This window comes from Salminus brasiliensis, chromosome 14, assembly GCF_030463535.1.
Source record: "Salminus brasiliensis chromosome 14, fSalBra1.hap2, whole genome shotgun sequence".
In the NCBI taxonomy this organism is placed as follows: Eukaryota; Metazoa; Chordata; class Actinopteri; order Characiformes; family Bryconidae; genus Salminus; species Salminus brasiliensis.
The window spans coordinates 1,819,796-1,838,365 of record NC_132891.1 but is presented as its reverse complement, the minus strand read 5'-3'; the positions used below and the strand labels follow the sequence as shown (position 1 = coordinate 1,838,365).

Sequence of the window (18,570 nt, the reverse complement as noted above, 5' to 3'; positions counted from 1 at the left end):
GTATAGTGTGTGTGTATAGTGTGTGTGTGTGTAGTGTGTGTGTGTGTAGTGTGTATGTATAGTGTGTGTGTAGTGTGTGTGTATAGTGTGTGTGTGTGTGTGTAGTGTGTGTGTGTAGTGTGTATAGTGTGTGTGTATAGTGTGTGTGTGTGTGTGTATGTAGTGTGTGTGTATAGTGTGTGTGTATAGTGTGTGTATAGTGTGTGTGTGTAGTGTGTGTGTATAGTGTGTGTGTGTGTATAGTGTGTGTGTATTGTGTGTGTGTGTATAGTGTGTGTGTGTGTGTAGTGTGTGTGTAGTGTGTGTGTGTAGTGTTTGTATAGTGTGTGTGTGTGTATAGTGTGTGTGTGTGTGTGTGTAGTGTGTGTGTGTGTGTGTGTATAGTGTGTGTGTGTGTGTGTATAGTGTGTGTGTGTGTGTAGTGTGTGTGTGTGTAGTGAGTGTGATTTCATTTTATAAAAACGAAAACGGGGAAACGCGTGACCCTCTGAGGCCGCCGTAGCTGCTAGCTGTCCCACTGAGCGCGCCTGTGCTGCTGCGCTAAAGGTGAATATTCCTTTGTTATTGATTATTAATTGATCAGGAGGTGATTTACTGTGGTCGCTGTGATCAATACGCGCTCAGGCTCAGAGAGGTCCCTGTGATTCACACATCAGCGCGGATAAAGCGGCAGTGGCGGTCATTAGCGTTAGCCGGACCGCTAGCCTAGCGCTAGCTGTAGAGGACCGCCGCGTGACCGCGAGGGTTTATTAAATAATTACAGATTAAATATTAAACACGAGGTACTGTTTATTTATCAGAAGAAGGCAGATATGTTAGTGGTTATTTGTATTAATATTTTTATTTAGCTCAATTAATTAATACAGTATAACTAAATAACAAGTTTTCTAAACTTCAAAATAAAAGTTTTTTGTTTTGTAGGGAAACTATTTAACTTCAGGCATTTCTGTAAAATCAGAAGCTTCCAGCTGAAAAAAACAATATTTTTAATATACTAGTGGCTTTAGAACATTTTTAAACCCTTCATAGATATTCTGCATTATATAAAAACTAAATACAATTAAATATTGCGTGTGTGTGTGTGTGTGTGTGTGTGTATATATATATATATATATATATATATATATATATATATTATATTATATTTATATTATATTATATTTATATTATATATATATAAATATAAAACACAATATTTAATTGTATAATGCAATATTTAGGTCCATATAATGCAGAATCTCTCTCTCTCTCTCTCTCTCTCTCTATATATATATATATATATATACATATGACAGTACTTGTGGAGACTAATAGATTAGTTTTGAACTTTAATGGTCAAATCTGAGTTAGATTTTTGAGAATTTATACTGCAGGTGTTCATTAAGTGAAAAATAATATTAATGTGCACTTATCAAAAATAATATATTGGTAATGTATAAAGATAAGAAGAGATAAACTACAGTATATTAAAATAGTTCCAGATGTTCATCGAGCAAGCTGATTAACCTCACTCTTAAGAAAAGCAAGTTTATGATTGTTTTAATTAAAACCAGTCTGAGTCTGATCCCTGCCAGTAGTTCAGTAGTAGCATGCATATAAAGGTAGTCAGTGGTTCTCTAAATATGTTAAATATTAAATGTTTTGGCAATAATATGTAATCTAAGTATTGCAATTAATAATGTCTAGGAAAATTTAATCTGAGATATTTTCTTTTTAACTGCAGATCCCGCTGAGGATGGCAGCTTCAGTGAAAACGCTGGCACTCAGCCGGGCACTCACTCTTTGGCCAGGGAGGCCACTCGTAGATGTCACACACCTGGACAGGTTCAGAAGGAGCAGCAACATCATTAGAACCTTCTCCCTGGGCTGTCAGCTGTGTGGGAAATCACAAGAGAACCCAAAGAAGAAAGAGCTGTCGGAGAAGAAGCTGGTGAGCGGCCCATGTTGGACTTTAGTTATACAAGCAGGCTTTATAATGCTTTATAATGTTCATATGATCCACACGCTCATTCTGACAGACTGTAATACACTACAGGAAGCATAGGGGGCGCTCTTTAATGCTCTATAATGTTCATATGATCCACACGCTCATTCTGACAGACTGTAATACACTACAGGAAGCGTAGGGGGCGCTCTATAATGCTCTATAATGCTCATATGATCCACACACTCATTCTGACAGACTAATACACTACAGGAAGCATAGGGGGCGCTCTATAATGCTCTATAATGCTCATATGATCCACACACTCATTCTGACAGACTAATACACTACAGGAAGCATAGGGGGCGCTCTATAATGCTCTATAATGTTCATATGATCCACACGCTCATTCTGACAGACTGTAATACACTACAGGAAGCGTAGGGGGCGCTCTATAATGCTCTATAATGTTCATATGATCCTCACGCTCATTCTGACAGACTGTAATACACTACAGGAAGCATAGGGGGCGCTCTATAATGCTCTATAATGTTCATATGATCCACACGCTCATTCTGAAAGACTGTAATACACTACAGGAAGCATAGGGGGCGCTCTTTAATGCTCTATAATGTTCATATGATCCACACACTCATTCTGACAGACTGTAATACACTACAGGAAGCGTAGGGGGCGCTCTATAATGCTCTATAATGTTCATATAATGGAAAACAGAAACTGTTATTAGGTTGTATAGAAGCTACATTTTGTTTACGCTGGATGATCATAATGAACGTTTATGATTTCTCTTGCCGTAGACTCGTTACTTCGTGGACCAACGCAGGGTGAAGTTAGAGGCGGGTTCAGGCGGTAATGGAGTTTGCAGCTTCCACAGTGAGCCGCGTAAAGAGTGGGGTGGTCCGGATGGGGGAAACGGAGGGAATGGAGGAGATATCATCATTAAAGGTACGGTTCACACCACTGCACTGTAAATAGGCTTTAGACCTCTGTTCATAAGTCAACAGAAGAAAACTAAATATAAATATTAGCGTTATATATCCAGAAATATAAAGTAAAAGTACTGACATGTTGAAAAAGGATAAAAAAAAGTAATAATCTAGGACATGGTGTAAATATTAAAATAAGAATATTAAAACCCAGGAAAACGAGCTGAAACACTGAGCTCACAGAAGCAGTGAATTGAAAAGGAGCTGTGTTGGTGAACAGTGGCTCTCTAGAGAGTCGCCCAGGTGCTCGTTCAGTCTCTCGTCACTTCAAGACTTGACCACTGCAGCTCTCTTCTGGCTGGTCTCCCTCTGCGCACCATCAGACCCCTGCAGCTGATCCAGAACACAGCGGCACGGGTCGGGTCGGCTCCTCGTCTGCTGCGTTCTCTCTTCACTGTAGCTTCCTGTAGCTGCTGCCCAGGTCATCAGATTCAGACCCCTGACTCTGGTCTACAAAGCCAAGACTGGACCAGCCAGCACCTCCGTACTTGATGGCGATGGTCAAAAACCGATCTGCACCAAGAGTCCTTCCAGCTTCAAGTTCGGCTCGGCTCGACCTGCCAACCTTTAAGATCCACGGAAGACGAGCGTCCAGACTTTTTACTGTCCTGCACTGAAGTGGTGGAACGAACTTCCCCTGGGTGTCCGAACAGCAGAGTCCAACACTCACTGTCCTCAAACCCAGACTGAAGACCCTCCTCTTCTGAGAGGACTTGGGTGAAGAGAAGAGTATTATGGTCTGCATATTGACTTGTGTTTAGTAGAGTCTAAGATTAGAGGATCTGGACTATAGTCTGTTTAAACTTGCTGGGGTTGAAGTCGCTCTGGAGAAGAGTGTCAGCTGAATGCCGTAAATGTAGATGTAGAGACTTTTAAGAAAGTTGAACTAGTATATCTAAGAAAAGTGAGGAAACTGGTTTTCCATTATATTAGCACTTTAACTGAAGCAGCAGCAGCAGTAGTGAGCGGGAATTCCCCTGGTTGGGTTTCAGCTGTAAATGCCGTTTCTGTCTGCAGTGAACCAGCAGGTGAAATCTCTCTCGCTCATCTCTGCGTTGTATCGGGGACAGAACGGAGAGTCGGGGAGGAGTAAAAACTGCTACGGACGCAACGCCAGCCCGACAGTCATACCGGTGAGTTTACCTTATTGATCTGATAAAACTTCATCACATCATTTTAATACGTGAACGATCTGGTAGTGGCCGAGTTCCCAGAGCTAGTTCTAAATGTAGAAGGTTAAATCGTTTTATAATAATATTAAATATTATAATCTATTTTTGTATTTTGTATTTGGTGTCAGTATTGCACGTCTTCAGGAACTTCAATCTAAAAATGTTGGTTGGGTCTTGTGGGGGCACTGGTTGGGGCACTGGTTGGGGCACTGGTTGGGGCTCTGGTTGGGGCTTTGGTTGGGGGCTCTGGTGGGGGCTCTGATTGGAGCCTTTGGTGGGAGCTTGGTTGGGGCTCTGGTTGGGGCTCTGGTTGGGGCACTGGTTGGGGCTCTGGTGGGAGCTCTGGTTGGGGCTTTGGTTGGGGGCTCTGGTGGGGGCTCTGATTGGAGCCTTTGGTGGGAGCTTGGTTGGGGCTCTGGTTGGGGCTCTGGTTGGAGTCTTTGGTGGGAGCTTGGTTGGGGCTCTGGTTGGGGCTCTGGTGGGGGCTCTGGTGGGGGCTCTGATTGGAGCCTTTGGTGGGAGCTTGGTTGGGGCTCTGGTGGGGGCTCTGATTGGAGCCTTTGGTGGGAGCTTGGTTGGGGCTCTGATTGGAGTCTTTGGTGGGAGCTTGGTTGGGGCTCTGGTGGGGGCTCTGGTGGGGGCTCTGGTGGGGGCTCTGATTGGAGTCTTTGGTGGGAGCTTGGTTGGGGCTCTGGTTGGGGCTCTGGTTGGGGCTCTGGTGGGGGCTCTGATTGGAGCCTTTGGTGGGAGCTTGGTTGGGGCTCTGGTGGGGGCTCTGATTGGAGCCTTTGGTGGGAGCTTGGTTGGGGCTCTGATTGGAGCCTTTGGTGGGAGCTTGGTTGGGGCTCTGATTGGAGCCTTTGGTGGGAGCTTGGTTGGGGCTCTGGTTGGGGCTCTGGTGGGGGCTCTGATTGGAGCCTTTGGTGGGAGCTTGGTTGGGGCTCTGGTGGGGGCTCTGATTGGAGCCTTTGGTGGGAGCTTGGTTGGGGCTCTGATTGGAGTCTTTGGTGGGAGCTTGGTTGGGGCTCTGATTGGAGCCTTTGGTGGGAGCTTGGTTGGGGCTCTGATTGGAGCCTTTGGTGGGAGCTTGGTTGGGGCTCTGATTGGAGCCTTTGGTGGGAGCTTGGTTGGGGCTCTGGTTGGGGCTCTGGTGGGGGCTCTGATTGGAGCCTTTGGTGGGAGCTTGGTTGGGGCTCTGATTGGAGTCTTTGGTGGGAGCTTGGTTGGGGCACTGGTTGGGGCTCTGATGGGGGCTCTGGTTGGGGCTCTGGTGGGGGCTCTGATTGGAGCCTTTGGTGGGAGCTTGGTTGGGGCTCTGATGGGGGCTCTGGTTGGGGCTCTGGTGGGAGCTTAATTAAATCGTTTTATAATAATATTAAATATAATAATTTATTTTTGTATTTTGTATTTGGTGTCAGTATTGCACGTCTTCAGGAAGTTCAGTCTATAGATGTTGGTTGGGTCTTGTGGGGGCACTGGTTGGGACACTGGTTCAGGCTCTGATGGGAGCTTTGGTGGGGGCTCTGGTTGGGGGTTCTGGTTTGGACTTGGTTGGGGTTGGTGGGGGCTTTGGTTGGGGCTGGTGTGAAACACTGTTCTAGATAGAGAAACTATCTGTTCTAGATAACCTTCCAACCCCGTCAGAACTGTTTACATCATTTACATGCTGAATGGAAACATGAAAAATAGTTCCTGAGGAAAACATTCATCAGTTTCATTAAAATTCAGTAAAATATAGAAAGTATTTTTAGTTAGTTTGTGTGCTGTCTAGGAATATGTGTGGAATAACTGACACTGCTAAGAAGCTGAGTTTGTACTGAATCAGATGGTAAACAGGCTTAAAGTGCATTAAAATAATTTCTAGTGTTACTTGTGTTGGTCTAGTGTTAAAGTTTATTACAGGGTCAGTGCATTTGATTGTGTGTGTGTGTGTGTGTATGTGTGTGTGTAGGTGCCTGTGGGCACTGTGGTGAAGGAGCAGGGCCAGACGGTGGCTGACCTGGCTCTTAATGGTCAGGAGTACGTGGCTGTGCATGGCGGGGCTGGAGGAAAAGGAAACCGATTTTTTCTGTCCAATGAAAACAGAGCTCCGATGACGGCCACTCCGGGAGAAAAAGGAGAGGAGAGGGTTCTCCAGCTGGAGCTGAGGACCATGGCCCACGCTGGACTGGTGAGGGGGGCGGTGATTGAGTTCATGTATTAATATAAAGCGTATAGAAATGATCAGTAAAGCAGGATCACTGTTCATTAACTCAGTCTGAGATCAGTCAGTTGTCCCATCAGTAACTCATTGTATTCAGTCATGTTATGTAGTAGAAGGTGATCTCGTAAAGATACACACCTGGAGCTGTTTCAAGTTTTATTCAGCACATTTTATTCAGTGTTATGATTGAAATGTAATATTCAAAAACTGTGAAGTTGTTAAATGATATGATTTTTAGCTAAGCTAAATGCTGCATTATCAGAACTTATATAACTGACTTTATTCACACTGTGTCTCCAGGTAGGTTTTCCCAATGCGGGGAAGTCGTCGTTGTTAAGGGCGATCTCTAATGCCAAACCTGCCGTGGCATCTTATCCCTTTACCACCCTGAACCCACACGTTGGCATCGTCAAGTACAGAGACCACGAACAGCTAGCAGGTACTGATACATCGTCACTGTCCAATAAAAAAAAACATGCATCTCCAAAATGGTTCTACAGGAGAAGGCAGAACTGGTCTTAACTCTGACTGAAAGATAATGTAAAATAAGAGTTTATTGCAGGTAGTTTACAGCATTTCTATTGGTCCATTCATCCAGAGAGATTTTTGAATGTTGGTGGTGCTTTCACACTCATGGTAGCATGAGACAGACTCTACAACCCACACAAGTGGCTCAGGTAGTGCAGCTCATCCAGGATGGCACATCAATGCAAACTGTGGCAAGAAGGTTTGCTGTGTCTGTCAGTGTAGTGTCCGGAGGCTGGAGGCGCTACCAGGAGACAGGCCAGTACACCAGGAGACGTGGAAGAGGCCGTAGGAGGGCAACAACCCAGCAGCAGGACCGCTACCTCCGCCTTTGTGCAAGGAGGAACGGGAGGAGCACTGCCAGAGCCTTGCAAAATGACCTCCAGCAGTGTCTGCACAAACGGTTAGAAACAGACTCCATGAGGATGGTATGAGGGCCCGACGTCCACAGATGGGGGTTGTGCTCACAGCCCAACACCGTGCAGGACGCTTGGCATTTGCCCGAGAACACCAGGATTGGCAAATTCACCACTGGCGCCCTGTGCTCTTCACAGATGAAAGCAGGTTCACACTGAGCACATGTGACAGACGTGATGGAGTCTGGAGACGCCGTGGAGAGCGATCTGCTGCCTGCAACATCCTTCAGCATGACCGGTCTGCAGTGGGTCAGTAATGGTGTGGGGTGGCATTTCTTTGGAGGGCCGCACAGCCCTCCGTGTGCTCGCCAGAGGTAGCCTGACTGCCATTAGGTACCGAGAGAGATCCTCAGACCCCTTGTGAGACCATATGCTGGTGCGGTTGGCCCTGGGTTCCTCCTAATGCAGGACAATGCTAGACCTCATGTGGCTGGAGTGTGTCAGCAGCTCCTGCAAGATGAAGGCATGGAAGCTATGGACTGTCCCGCCTGTTCCCCAGAGCTGAATCCGATTGAGCACATCTGGGACATCATGTCTCGCTCCATCCACCAACGTCACGTTGCACCACAGACTGTCCAGGAGTTGGCGGATGCTTAAGTAAAGGTCTGGGAGGAGATCCTCATCAGGAACATGCCCAGGCGTTGTAGGGAGGTCATACAGGCACGTGGAGGCCACACACAATACTGAGCCTCATTCTGACTTGTTTTAAGGACATTAGATCAGAGTTGGATCAGCCTGTAGTGTGTTTTTACACTTTAATTTTGTGTGCGACTCCAAATCCAGGCCTCCATTGGTTAATAAATTTGATTTCCATTGATTGTTCTGTACAAAGCTGAATGTGCTGACAACAAAATCACACAAAAAGCAAGTATTTAATGAGAATATTTCATTCACATCAGGATGTGTTATTTGAGTGTTCCCTTAATTCTTTTGAGCAGTGTGTATAATATATATATATATATATAAAATAAATAATATACAATTATTATAGTTTTAACAGTTTTGGAGCATTTCTATATTTGTATATTTATTTATTTTCATCATTTACATCATTTTGTTTTATTAATTTTTTTTATGTTCATGAACAGACCACTTGGAGCCACTTACCCGTTCACTTTTGCCTCACTGTTTAATCGTGACCAGTTTGCTTCATCTGCCCCTCTGTCAAGAAGCTACAAGTGCTGGGAGGTTGAAGACAAACATGTACCCGGTGTCACTTCCTGTGTCATTTCCTGTCTTTTCTCCCCTTCAGTGGCCGATATACCCGGGTTGATTCGTGGCGCTCACCTGAACCGAGGCCTCGGCGTCGCTTTCCTCCGGCACATCGAGCGCTGCCGCCTACTGCTGTTCGTGTTGGACATGTCCTCTCCGGTGCCGTGGGAACAGCTCGAGGACCTGCAGTATGAGCTGGACCAGTACGAACCAGGGCTGTCCCAGAGACCCAACGTCATCGTGGCTAACAAGATGGACCTGCCTGGAACCCAGGAGAACCTGAAGGTTTTGATGGGACGCGTTGGTCATCGGGTCATTCCTGTGTCCGCCCTCACGGGCAACAACACCGAGGAGCTGATCCTGTACCTGCGGGAGCTGTACGACGGCTACCTGCAGAGCGACGACCAGTCCGGGGGGAAGCCTCTGAAGTGGTAGCCTTTTGAGGACGTCAGATAAATGATGTATTAGGGAATGACTTTAAAGGGTCCGTACCGTGGAGTCGATACAGACTATACCGATCACTTCAGTCTGTGTATGCAAATTCGTTGTCTTTGTGATGTCACACATACCACATCATTTGCATAAATCTTGCTACTGAGCCTACAGCTGTTTACCACTTCCCATTCACATTAGCAGGAAAGCCTTACCTGGGTTGCTTTTTGAACAAGGCACAATACAGAACATCCAATCAGAATAGAGGTCATTTACATATATTAGTATTAAAGAAGCAGTTCATCAAAAGTGTGCTTCTTTAGTTTACGATGGGAGATGCTAGGCTAATGTTGCTATAGGAAAAAAAAAAAATACTGGACCTAGACTGTCCCCAATCCACTGTCAGACTCTGGAGCCCAGTGCGAGGAGGGATCCCACACCCTGAGCTGTTTACTCAACATTAAACCACAGAAGCACCTCAGATACCAAACAAGTCTAGGATGATTGGTGGTCAGTGATCAAGCATTTTTATGATTTTTTTTATTTTTTTTGATCAATTATTTTTATTTAAATGTCCAAAAACACAAAACACCTGTTTAATTCTAATGGATACAAAGCAAATGTGAACATGAATTAAGACTGTTGGTGCATAAACTCACTGAAGTGTTAGTCAGAGGGGCGTGACCTTATGATTTTGAGTCCTTCAGAGTAAAGAGTGCAAATATAGCCAGTCCATCAAGCGGTGATGGTGTCTATAATTTGTCTCTCAGGTAAAAGGGGCGTAAACCTCTGTTTAATTGTGGGGTTTTCCCCCAAAACTTTCAGTTTAATCTGAAGGCAGTTGTCATTCTTCTTGGCTTTAAGAGCTGATCATCAGAGAAGACCCGGGATGAAACCTGGACAAAGACACTTAAATAAGCATTCTGTGCTCACAAGTTCTGGAGGTTTATGGACAGAAGAGCTGAGCCTTCGATTGACTAATGACTTCCCAAATTGCTGGGGGAACATTTTGAAAGCAGGACTGTAAAATGTATGCTTATACAAAAAACAATTAATCTTGCTATGGATTTAATGTATTTATTAAATTGATTTCTGTGTTAATTAACAAAGTCTTTTTAAGCTTTCAGTTAAAACATTGAATTGGAATCAGATTTTTAAGGCCCAGTTTTTATTATTTATTTATTTATTTATTTTTTTGAACAGTGCTTTACTCATTATAACCAATTCAGGTGGGATTTATTTTACATACATACCCCCCCCCCAGATTATTATATAGATTTCTTATTATTAACTTATTTTTATGCGTGTTTTACTTCTTGTTTTTATTTATTGTTTAAGTTTATTTAATATTTAATGCAGTGAGCTTCTGCTGTCTGTTAGAAGTATCAACATTGATAGCTGACCATCACAGTCATAAAAATATATATATTATAACTGCTGAACTTAACTGTCATTAGAAATGTTATCCCTTTAAAAACACGTTAAGGCCTGGTGCTTTACGGTGCTCTGAGAGATTCACTGATGCTGGTTGCATTGAATGAAGCTTGAAATAAGCAAAATTATTTATTAATAAAAAAAAGAAACACTTCCGGTTGATAAAATTACCCTCTCCAATTAGAAATCATTGATTTATTAATCATGGACAGTTTGCTTGGTGTTATTTAGTGGTTTTATTTGAAAGACTGTGAAAGACTGTGTTTTGCAGTGTTGTTGCAGTGTCATGCTTGTTTAAAGTGGGGCAGCAGGGGGCGCTGTAAGGCTGTGCTCTGGCTCAGGTTCTGCTGTAATGCTGAATGAGTGTTTACTGTGTTGTTGCTGACTGGATTTCCAGATTTGCACTGGGGAGGGGTCAGCAGGTCAGATGAGCGGTGAGTGACCATTAACTGATGACTGATTCTAAACACAGAAGCTGAAGCTGAAAGCAGGGCGAGAAGGTGTAGCAGATGCAGGTGCTTCCCTTTGTTTCTGGAGCTGGAACGGGGTCATGTTACTGTGCAGGATGCTGCTGGTCCGGGATATTGCCCGAGCAGGGCGGTCAGGCTGCGGTGGGAAATGAGGAGGAGGATGATGAAGAAGAAGAAGAGCGAAAGGGAGGAGCCTTCCTGGGTTTCAGTCTCATGGGAAGTTCAGGGTAGCAGATGTGAGCCAGGAGGAGCTGAGCTGAGCTGACCTGAGATGTTGCTGTGGATTCATTTCATTCAGATCTGATGTGATGTCTATATTTATGCCACTATATGTCCAAAAGTTTGTGGACACCCCTTCTAATGAATGTGTTCAGCTACTTTGAGTTGAACCCATTGCTGACTCAGATACATACACAGCTTGTCTAGTCCCGGTACAGAAGGACTGCCGATAGAATAAGACTAGTTGGAGTAGCTTTCTACTAGATTTTGGAGAAGGAGCATTGCTGTGAGGATTTTATTGCATTCAGTGACAAGAGTGTTAGTGAGATCAGGATGTTTGATGATGATGATGATGATGATGATCATCATCATCCACAACTCCCAAACTCATCCCATCCAAAAGTACTGGAGGAGCTCCACCACCATCATTCCAGAGAACACACAGCTCCACAGCTCAATGCTGGGGGGCTTTATACCCTTCTAGCCCATTATTGGGACACCTGCTTATTCATTGTTTCTTCTGAAATCAAGGGTTTTACAAGAGTTTCTCCTGCTTCTGTTGGAGTAACCGTCTCTACTGTCCAGAGAAGAAGACTTTCTACTAGATTTTGGAGAATTGCTGCATTGCTGTGAGGATTTGATTGCATACAGTGACAAGAGTGTTAGTGAGGTCAGGATGTTGGATGATGATTATGAGGTGGTGTGGTGATCATCTTCCCCAACTCATCCTATCCAAAAGTACTAGATGAAGCTCCTCCACCATCATTCCAGAGAACACAGCTCTTCCACTGCTCCACAGCTCCTCAATGCTGGGGGGCTTCATACCCCTCTAGCCCACACCTGGCATTAGGCAGCATGGAGCCAATAGGGTCATGATGATGATGATGATGATGATGATCTGCTCCAGAGAGTCCTATTCTATTGGCAGTACTTCACTTCTCTACAGGGACTAGACAAGCTGTGTCAGCAATGGGTGCAAAGTAGCTGAATCTATTTATTAGAAAGGGTGTCCACAAACATTTGGACATATAGAGTACTTAAGTAGTTTCTTTGTCTTCCCACACTTTCTGTTTTTTTTTCTAGGTTTTTATTTATTTTTATGTTGTATTTTCTGCACTTGGGCTCCCCCTACAGTTTAGGAGTGTAACATACGTTTACTTCACTGCAGTAAATACACATCATGCAGTAAGCGCTCCCCTCATGCTTAACTGTACACGTGCATTTCTGGACAAGCTGGTGGAGCAGCATGTGGGCTGAGGTGGTAGAGTAACACTACAGGATTTTACACTAATGACTCTATGGGTTCTGCAGCGTTACACAGCAGTTCTGGAGAGAGGTTCTCCTCCTGCAGCTCCACCACCAAACCTCCATAGTGCAGCAGCAGCAGCAGCAGCGCTCCGGCCCAGAGTGGGAATGACAGAGATGGCCTAATAGTTAGACTCCCTGTTCCAGTCAGTGGAGCGTCAGCAGGATCCTGAAGCTGCTGATATTTTGTGATGTTATGTAATGTTGCTTTAAACACGTTTATTAATGAATTACCATCGTCTCGTTCTCCTCTTGTTGCACACAGGCCACTATGTGAAGGCGATGGACGATGAGACTGAGAAGAGAGCGAAAGTTCTGTGGGATTATCTGTGCCTCCGTAGGCCTTTAGAAAAGGTGAGGCCTGAGTCCACAGGTGTGTGTAGAGTCCCCAGGATTGGGATATTGAATAACGATGGGGAAAGTGGCTGCTACGGTTGTTAGTTATTGGATGTACTTTTATTAATGTTAGCCATGGTCAGACTGGTGCTGAGTGGACTCTTGATTGCTCTACAGAGTGATGTGATCATTGGTCTGGGATGCCATGACCTGCGGGTTGCGGAGAGGTCGGCTCAGCTTTTCCTTGATGGATGGGCTCCTTATCTGCTCTTCACTGGATACCTTGGAAACCAAACCGCAGGTCAGGCCAAGTGGTTCTACTTGGAGAAGGGTCAGTCATGGGCACATGAGCCTAAGGTCTCATATGAGAGGTGTATAGGGCCTCAGTAATGGGATGTGTAGCCGAGGTACTGGGGTCTTTGGAGTGATTGACCTCCAAATGCCATCAAATCCTCACAGCAATGTTCATATTTTAGATGTGTGGACCCGTCCTGAGGCTGAGGTGTTTCGGGATGTAGCTCTGGCCATGGGGGTCCCTGAGAACAGGATACTCCTAGAGACGGCAGCCACGAACACAGGAGAGAACATCCGGTTCTCCTACCAGACTCTCAGAAATAATGGAGTACCAGGTACCGCCAGACTAGTGAAACCCACTGGTATTGATCTCCAATCAGAATAACCTAACCTTTATCAATACTGACAATAGATCAGATCACTGACCAACTCAACCTTCTACCAAAACTGCTCTTGAGTCATATTGACCCAACCATCATTAATACTGATCTCCAATCTGATCTCCAATCTGATCAACTGTCATCTACAAATATTGATCTCCAATCTGATCAACTGTCATCTACAAATATTGATCTCCAATCTGATCAACTGTCATCTACAAATATTGATCTCTAATCTGATCAACTGTCATCTACCAATACTGATCACCAATCTGATTAACTCAATTATCTACCCATACTGATCTCCAATCTGATCAACTCAATTATCTACCCATACTGATCTCCAATCTGATCAACTCAATTATCTACCAATACTGATCTCCAATCTGATCAACTCAATTATCTACCAATACTGATCTCCAATCTGATCAACTCAATTATCTACTAATTCTGATCTTCAATCTGATCAACTCAATTATCTACCAATACTGATCTCCAATCTGATCAACTCAATTATCTACCAATACTGATCTCCAATCTGATCAACTCAATTATCTACTAATTCTGATCTTCAATCTGATCAACTCAATTATCTACCAATACTGATCTCCAATCTGATCAACTCAATTATCTACCAGTACTGATCTCTAATCTGATCAACTCAATTATCTACCAGTACTGATCTCCAATCTGATCAACTCAATTATCTACCAATACTGATCTCCAATCTGATCAACTGTCATCTACCAATACTGATTTCCAATCAGACCAGCCCAACTCTCCACCAATTCTTGAAGTCAGATCAAATCAACCCAACACTCATCAATACAAATCTCCAATCCTATCCAGTCTGATATCCAATGTGTCTAACCCAACTCCCCACCAATATTGATCCTCATTCAGACCACCCCAAAGCCTCAACACTGACATCCAATCCGATCATTCCATTCCTCCATCAATACTAATCTCCAATAAGACAAACCAAGACCGACCTACATGATATTTAATCAGATCAAATCAATCATCTATCAATACTGACCACCAATCAGACCAAAACTCAAATCTACATTCACCTCCAGTAAGACCAACCAACCATCATCATTAATACATGATCAGATCACCTCAATAATCTACCAGTACTGATCTCTAGTCAGACCAACTCAATATTGTACCAATACTGATCTCCAATCAGACAAACCCATCAATCAATCAATAGTGATCTCCAAGACAGACCTGACCCCCGTCAATGCTAATCTCCAGTCAGTATTGGTGGCAGTGAAGTTGATCTGATCTGAAGTACTGAAGATTAGTATTGGAGGTGGCTTATTTGGTCTGACTGGAGATCAGAATTGGTGGAAGGTCAGGTGGATCTGACTGTAGGTCAGTGTTGGTGAGTGATCTCTACAATTCCTTTAAGATCTTCATATATTAATGTACCACTAGAGGGTGGTGGAGGATCAGTGTTCTGTAATTAGGTGTGGTTGCAGTAGGCCGAAGGACCTCCTTCAAACATCAAAATAGACAAAATAAGTTCTGAGAACATCTGAGAACGTCTTTTAATTATTGTGGTTTGTCTGATGATCTGCAGTGAGGAAGCTGATCCTGGTGCAGCAGCCCTTTATGGAGCGGAGAGTGGAAGCCACTTTCCTCCAGCAGTGGCCTGGACCCTTAAAGAACACACACTGCATCGTCACCTCACCAGACCTAGACATGAGCTCGTACCCCATCCCTGCTGTGGGTTCTACACAGCAGCTCATCTGCTGCATGCTAGGTACTGTGTGTTATAAGATGCTGTAGATACAAGGTTGCTAGTCTGGTGACAGACGTAGAGGACACGGTGTGACGGTCTGTAAGCTCTACAGAGTGGCGTGAATTTAATACTGTGTTGTGCAGGTGCAGTCGAGAGGATCCGGGATTACCCAGAGAAGGGTTTTCAGGTGAAGCAGGAGATTCCTCCCGAGGTCCTGAAGGCCTACCACTGGCTCCTGGACACTGGATACACACCCCAGTGAGAAGACCACTGAACACAGACTGCTCAAGCTGACGTCAAAGATCAAGTCCTTGGCAGGGTGTTTGTTTTTTGTGTTTGTCAAACTAGATAAATAAACACACTATGATGACAAATGTTTGTGGACACCCCTTGTAATGAACACATTCAGCTTCACATTCTACTTTAAGCTGCACCCATTACTGACACGGACGTGCAAATATACACACAGCTTGTCTAGTCCTTGGAAAGAAGTACTGCCAATAGAATAGGACTCTCTGGAGCAGATCAACATCATGACCCTATTGGCTCCATGCTGCCTAATGCCAGGTGTGGGCTAGAGGGGTATAAAGCCCCCCAGCATTGAGGAGCTGTGGAGCAGTGGAAGAACTGTGTTCTCTGGAATGATTGTGGAGGAGCTTCATCCAGTACTTTTGGATGGGATGAGTTGGGGATGATGAGGTGGTGTGGTGATCACCATCATCCAACATCCTGATCTCACTAACACTCTTGTCACTGTATGCAATCAAATCCTCACAGCAATGCAGCAATTCTCCAAAATCTAGTAGAAAGTCTTCTTCTCTGGACAGTAGAGACAGTTACTCCAACAGAAGCAGGATCAGCTCTTTAATACCCTTGATTTCAGTAGATACAATGAATAAGCAGGTGTCCCAATACTTTTGTCTATATGATCTTGCTCTGGTTTTGACTGCCCTGATTTTTGATTAAAGAGGATTACTAGACTAGATGACTGGGTCAGAACATCTCCGAAACATCAGGCAGGTCTTGTGGGGTGTTGCTGGTACTCAGTGGTCAGTACCTACCAAAAGTGCTCCAAAGACTAAATAGATTTCTGTCAGAGTAGTAAACATTTCTAATTTGTAAGTCTAAAATGAAACCACGCCTATAATTCCAATTCATACTGCTCATGTCTGAGGAACAACATCCTGGTGAAAGAAATGGACATTAGAGTTCATTATAATTTATGTTTATTTGTATAGAAATGTGCAAATTTAATACACACCAGACAGTTTGACCGTTTACAGTTCACAGTAATCGTTTAGTAAAAATGACAATAGCATTCACATTCGGGACAGTGGACCAAACGAAACCTTCATTCAACGTCATTCTGGAGCACATCAAAAACAGAGAAGTCTTCCGAAGACGTCCAGTCCAGTCCACATTACTGCATGTTCACATAGACAGGGATGTACAGTAGATAGGAATACATGTGCTTTATTAATTCCTGAGGGAAAAACTGGCCAAACACACATAGGACACTGTTCACACACATTAAATACGTTTAAATTCATGTAGAAATTCACATTATGGAAACATATCTGTGCAGAAACATCAAACATCACATTAACCAGGGACTTTTTCCAAATTCTGTTCAGGTTGCCCTTCTCATTCCTTGCAGATTCCTCTTTCAAACTTCATCAGGTCAGGGAGGGTTGACTGCAGACACAACAGAATTGAGAATTTATTTTAGGTGTTGGAGATGTTTTGAGAATGGAGTGTAGATGTTGGAGATGTTTTGAGAATGGAGTGTAGATGTTGGAGATGTTTTGAGAATGGAGTGTAGATGTTGGAGATGTTTTAAGAATAGAGTGTAGATGTTGGAGATGTTTTGAGAATTGATTGTAGATGTTGGAGATGTTTTGAGAATGGAGTGTAGATGTTGGAGATGTTTTGAGAATAGAGTGTAGATGTTGGAGATGTTTTGAGAATTGATTGTAGATGTTGGAGATGTTTTGAGAATGGAGTGTAGATGTTGGAGATGTTTTGAGAATTGATTGTAGATCTTGGAGATGTTTTGAGAATTGATTGTAGATGTTGGAGATGTTTTGAGAATGGAGTGTAGATGTTGGAGATGTTTTGAGAATAGAGTGTAGATGTTGGAGAAAATTAAGAGAAGTTGGAAATGTTAGGACTGGGTGCAGACACTGGAGATGTTTGAAGGATTAAGTGTAGAGACCAGCCAAAGAAACAAAGTTCATAGTTAAGCCCAACTGAAAGGAGAGGGTTAGACTGATGAATTTACAGGTGAGTAAAATACATGTTTTTGTATCCATTTAATTGTAAAGGTACAAACCTGGATATGACTTCAAACTCTATGCATCTACTGATTGGTCAGAATATGAGGACAGACTTCTGTGTTTCTGTTTCTGTAAGTAAATGAGAACAAAGATGAATTTACAGTTTAAATATAAATATAAATATTTAAATATAAATATAAATATTTTATGGCTTGGAGTTTCTATGGGAGAAACTATTCTTATAAAAGAGCCACTTTAATTTTCTGGTGTGGCTGATGTGGCACAACAGGTAACACCACTACCGGCCAGTAAACTACCACACTATGTGGGAGACTGGGGTTCGATTCCCAGTCTGGGCGGCTACGCTGCGCTTTATATCTGAAAACGTCTAAAGCCATGTTGACCTATGTGTAGCAAATACAATGTTTTAGCTAAAAAAATGGAATATGCAAATCCTTTCATTTTTATTGCAAAACTAAACATGAAAAATGTAATAATAATAATAATAATAATAATAATAATGACCATTATAAATGATCAATTGACAAATTATCATTAGCTTTAATATTGTGAAAATGAAAACAATAAGAAATGATCAAATATATACATTATTGCCTCTTACCCAAAGCATCTGATCATAGTTCTCACAGTCAGTTCCTGGCATTTCAGTGTTATAATGCAGCAAAGAACCTTCAGAACTCTGCATCTCCCTCATCAAGGTTTTGCGGTTCAGGCATGAGAGCGAGAAAGTCACCAGCAGAATACCTGTTATTTTCAATCACACACAACAAGGAGATATAAGCACCAACGAAGAACTTTAACATTAAAACATTAATAAAAGCATCTAATTTGTTTTTGTTGTTGTTATTTTTTTTATAAAGCAAGGACTTGCATATGCAACAATTAACATATATATACTTGAGAGAGTATTAACTAATACTGTGATAAAACTATAATAATTGAGGTGAACATTAGCACTTTAAACTTTAATGCTTTAATTCCTTTATATATTAGTTACAGAATCATTTCTACCAATTATTTAAATAATATTTAGAAATTACTGTATTATTTCTAGAGGTTACTATATGATTTTTTTAGAAGTTACTGAAACATTTCTAGCAATTATTATATTATAATGTTATAATTTTATAGTTTTTATATAAAAATATATTATAAAATATAATTTTATATATTTTTTATTCTATTATATATAAA

The 18,570-nt window shown here is 42.8% G+C and overlaps 3 protein-coding genes across 3 annotated transcripts in view; 2 read left to right on the top strand and 1 right to left on the bottom strand.

The window, feature by feature from the left end:
* Positions 1-494: 494 nt before the first annotated feature.
* mtg2 (mitochondrial ribosome-associated GTPase 2) lies at positions 495-10,584 on the top strand. The gene is made up of 7 exons (XM_072696863.1): positions 495-546; positions 1,724-1,930; positions 2,743-2,890; positions 3,949-4,064; positions 6,055-6,273; positions 6,607-6,745; positions 8,500-10,584. The coding sequence occupies exons 2-7, from the start codon at positions 1,736-1,738 to the stop codon at positions 8,892-8,894; spliced, it is 1,212 nt and encodes a 403-aa protein (XP_072552964.1). The 5' UTR covers positions 495-546; positions 1,724-1,735; the 3' UTR covers positions 8,895-10,584.
* A 1,449-nt stretch (positions 10,585-12,033) lies between these two features.
* LOC140577408 (uncharacterized protein SCO4629-like) lies at positions 12,034-15,445 on the top strand. The gene is made up of 5 exons (XM_072697374.1): positions 12,034-12,673; positions 12,833-12,956; positions 13,132-13,284; positions 14,918-15,100; positions 15,223-15,445. Exons 1-5 carry the CDS (start codon positions 12,545-12,547, stop codon positions 15,339-15,341), a joined length of 708 nt encoding a protein of 235 aa, XP_072553475.1. The 5' UTR covers positions 12,034-12,544; the 3' UTR covers positions 15,342-15,445.
* Positions 15,446-16,723: 1,278 nt separating this feature from the next.
* LOC140577441 (cadherin-like protein 26) overlaps positions 16,724-18,570 on the bottom strand; it is a 16,353-nt gene continuing 14,506 nt past the window's right edge. Inside the window, exons 12-13 of the mRNA XM_072697425.1 lie at positions 17,978-18,120; positions 16,724-16,774 (exon numbers count right to left, since the gene is read on the bottom strand). Coding sequence (XP_072553526.1) covers positions 16,724-16,774; positions 17,978-18,120 — 194 coding nt within the window. The remainder of the gene's footprint in view (positions 16,775-17,977; positions 18,121-18,570) is intronic.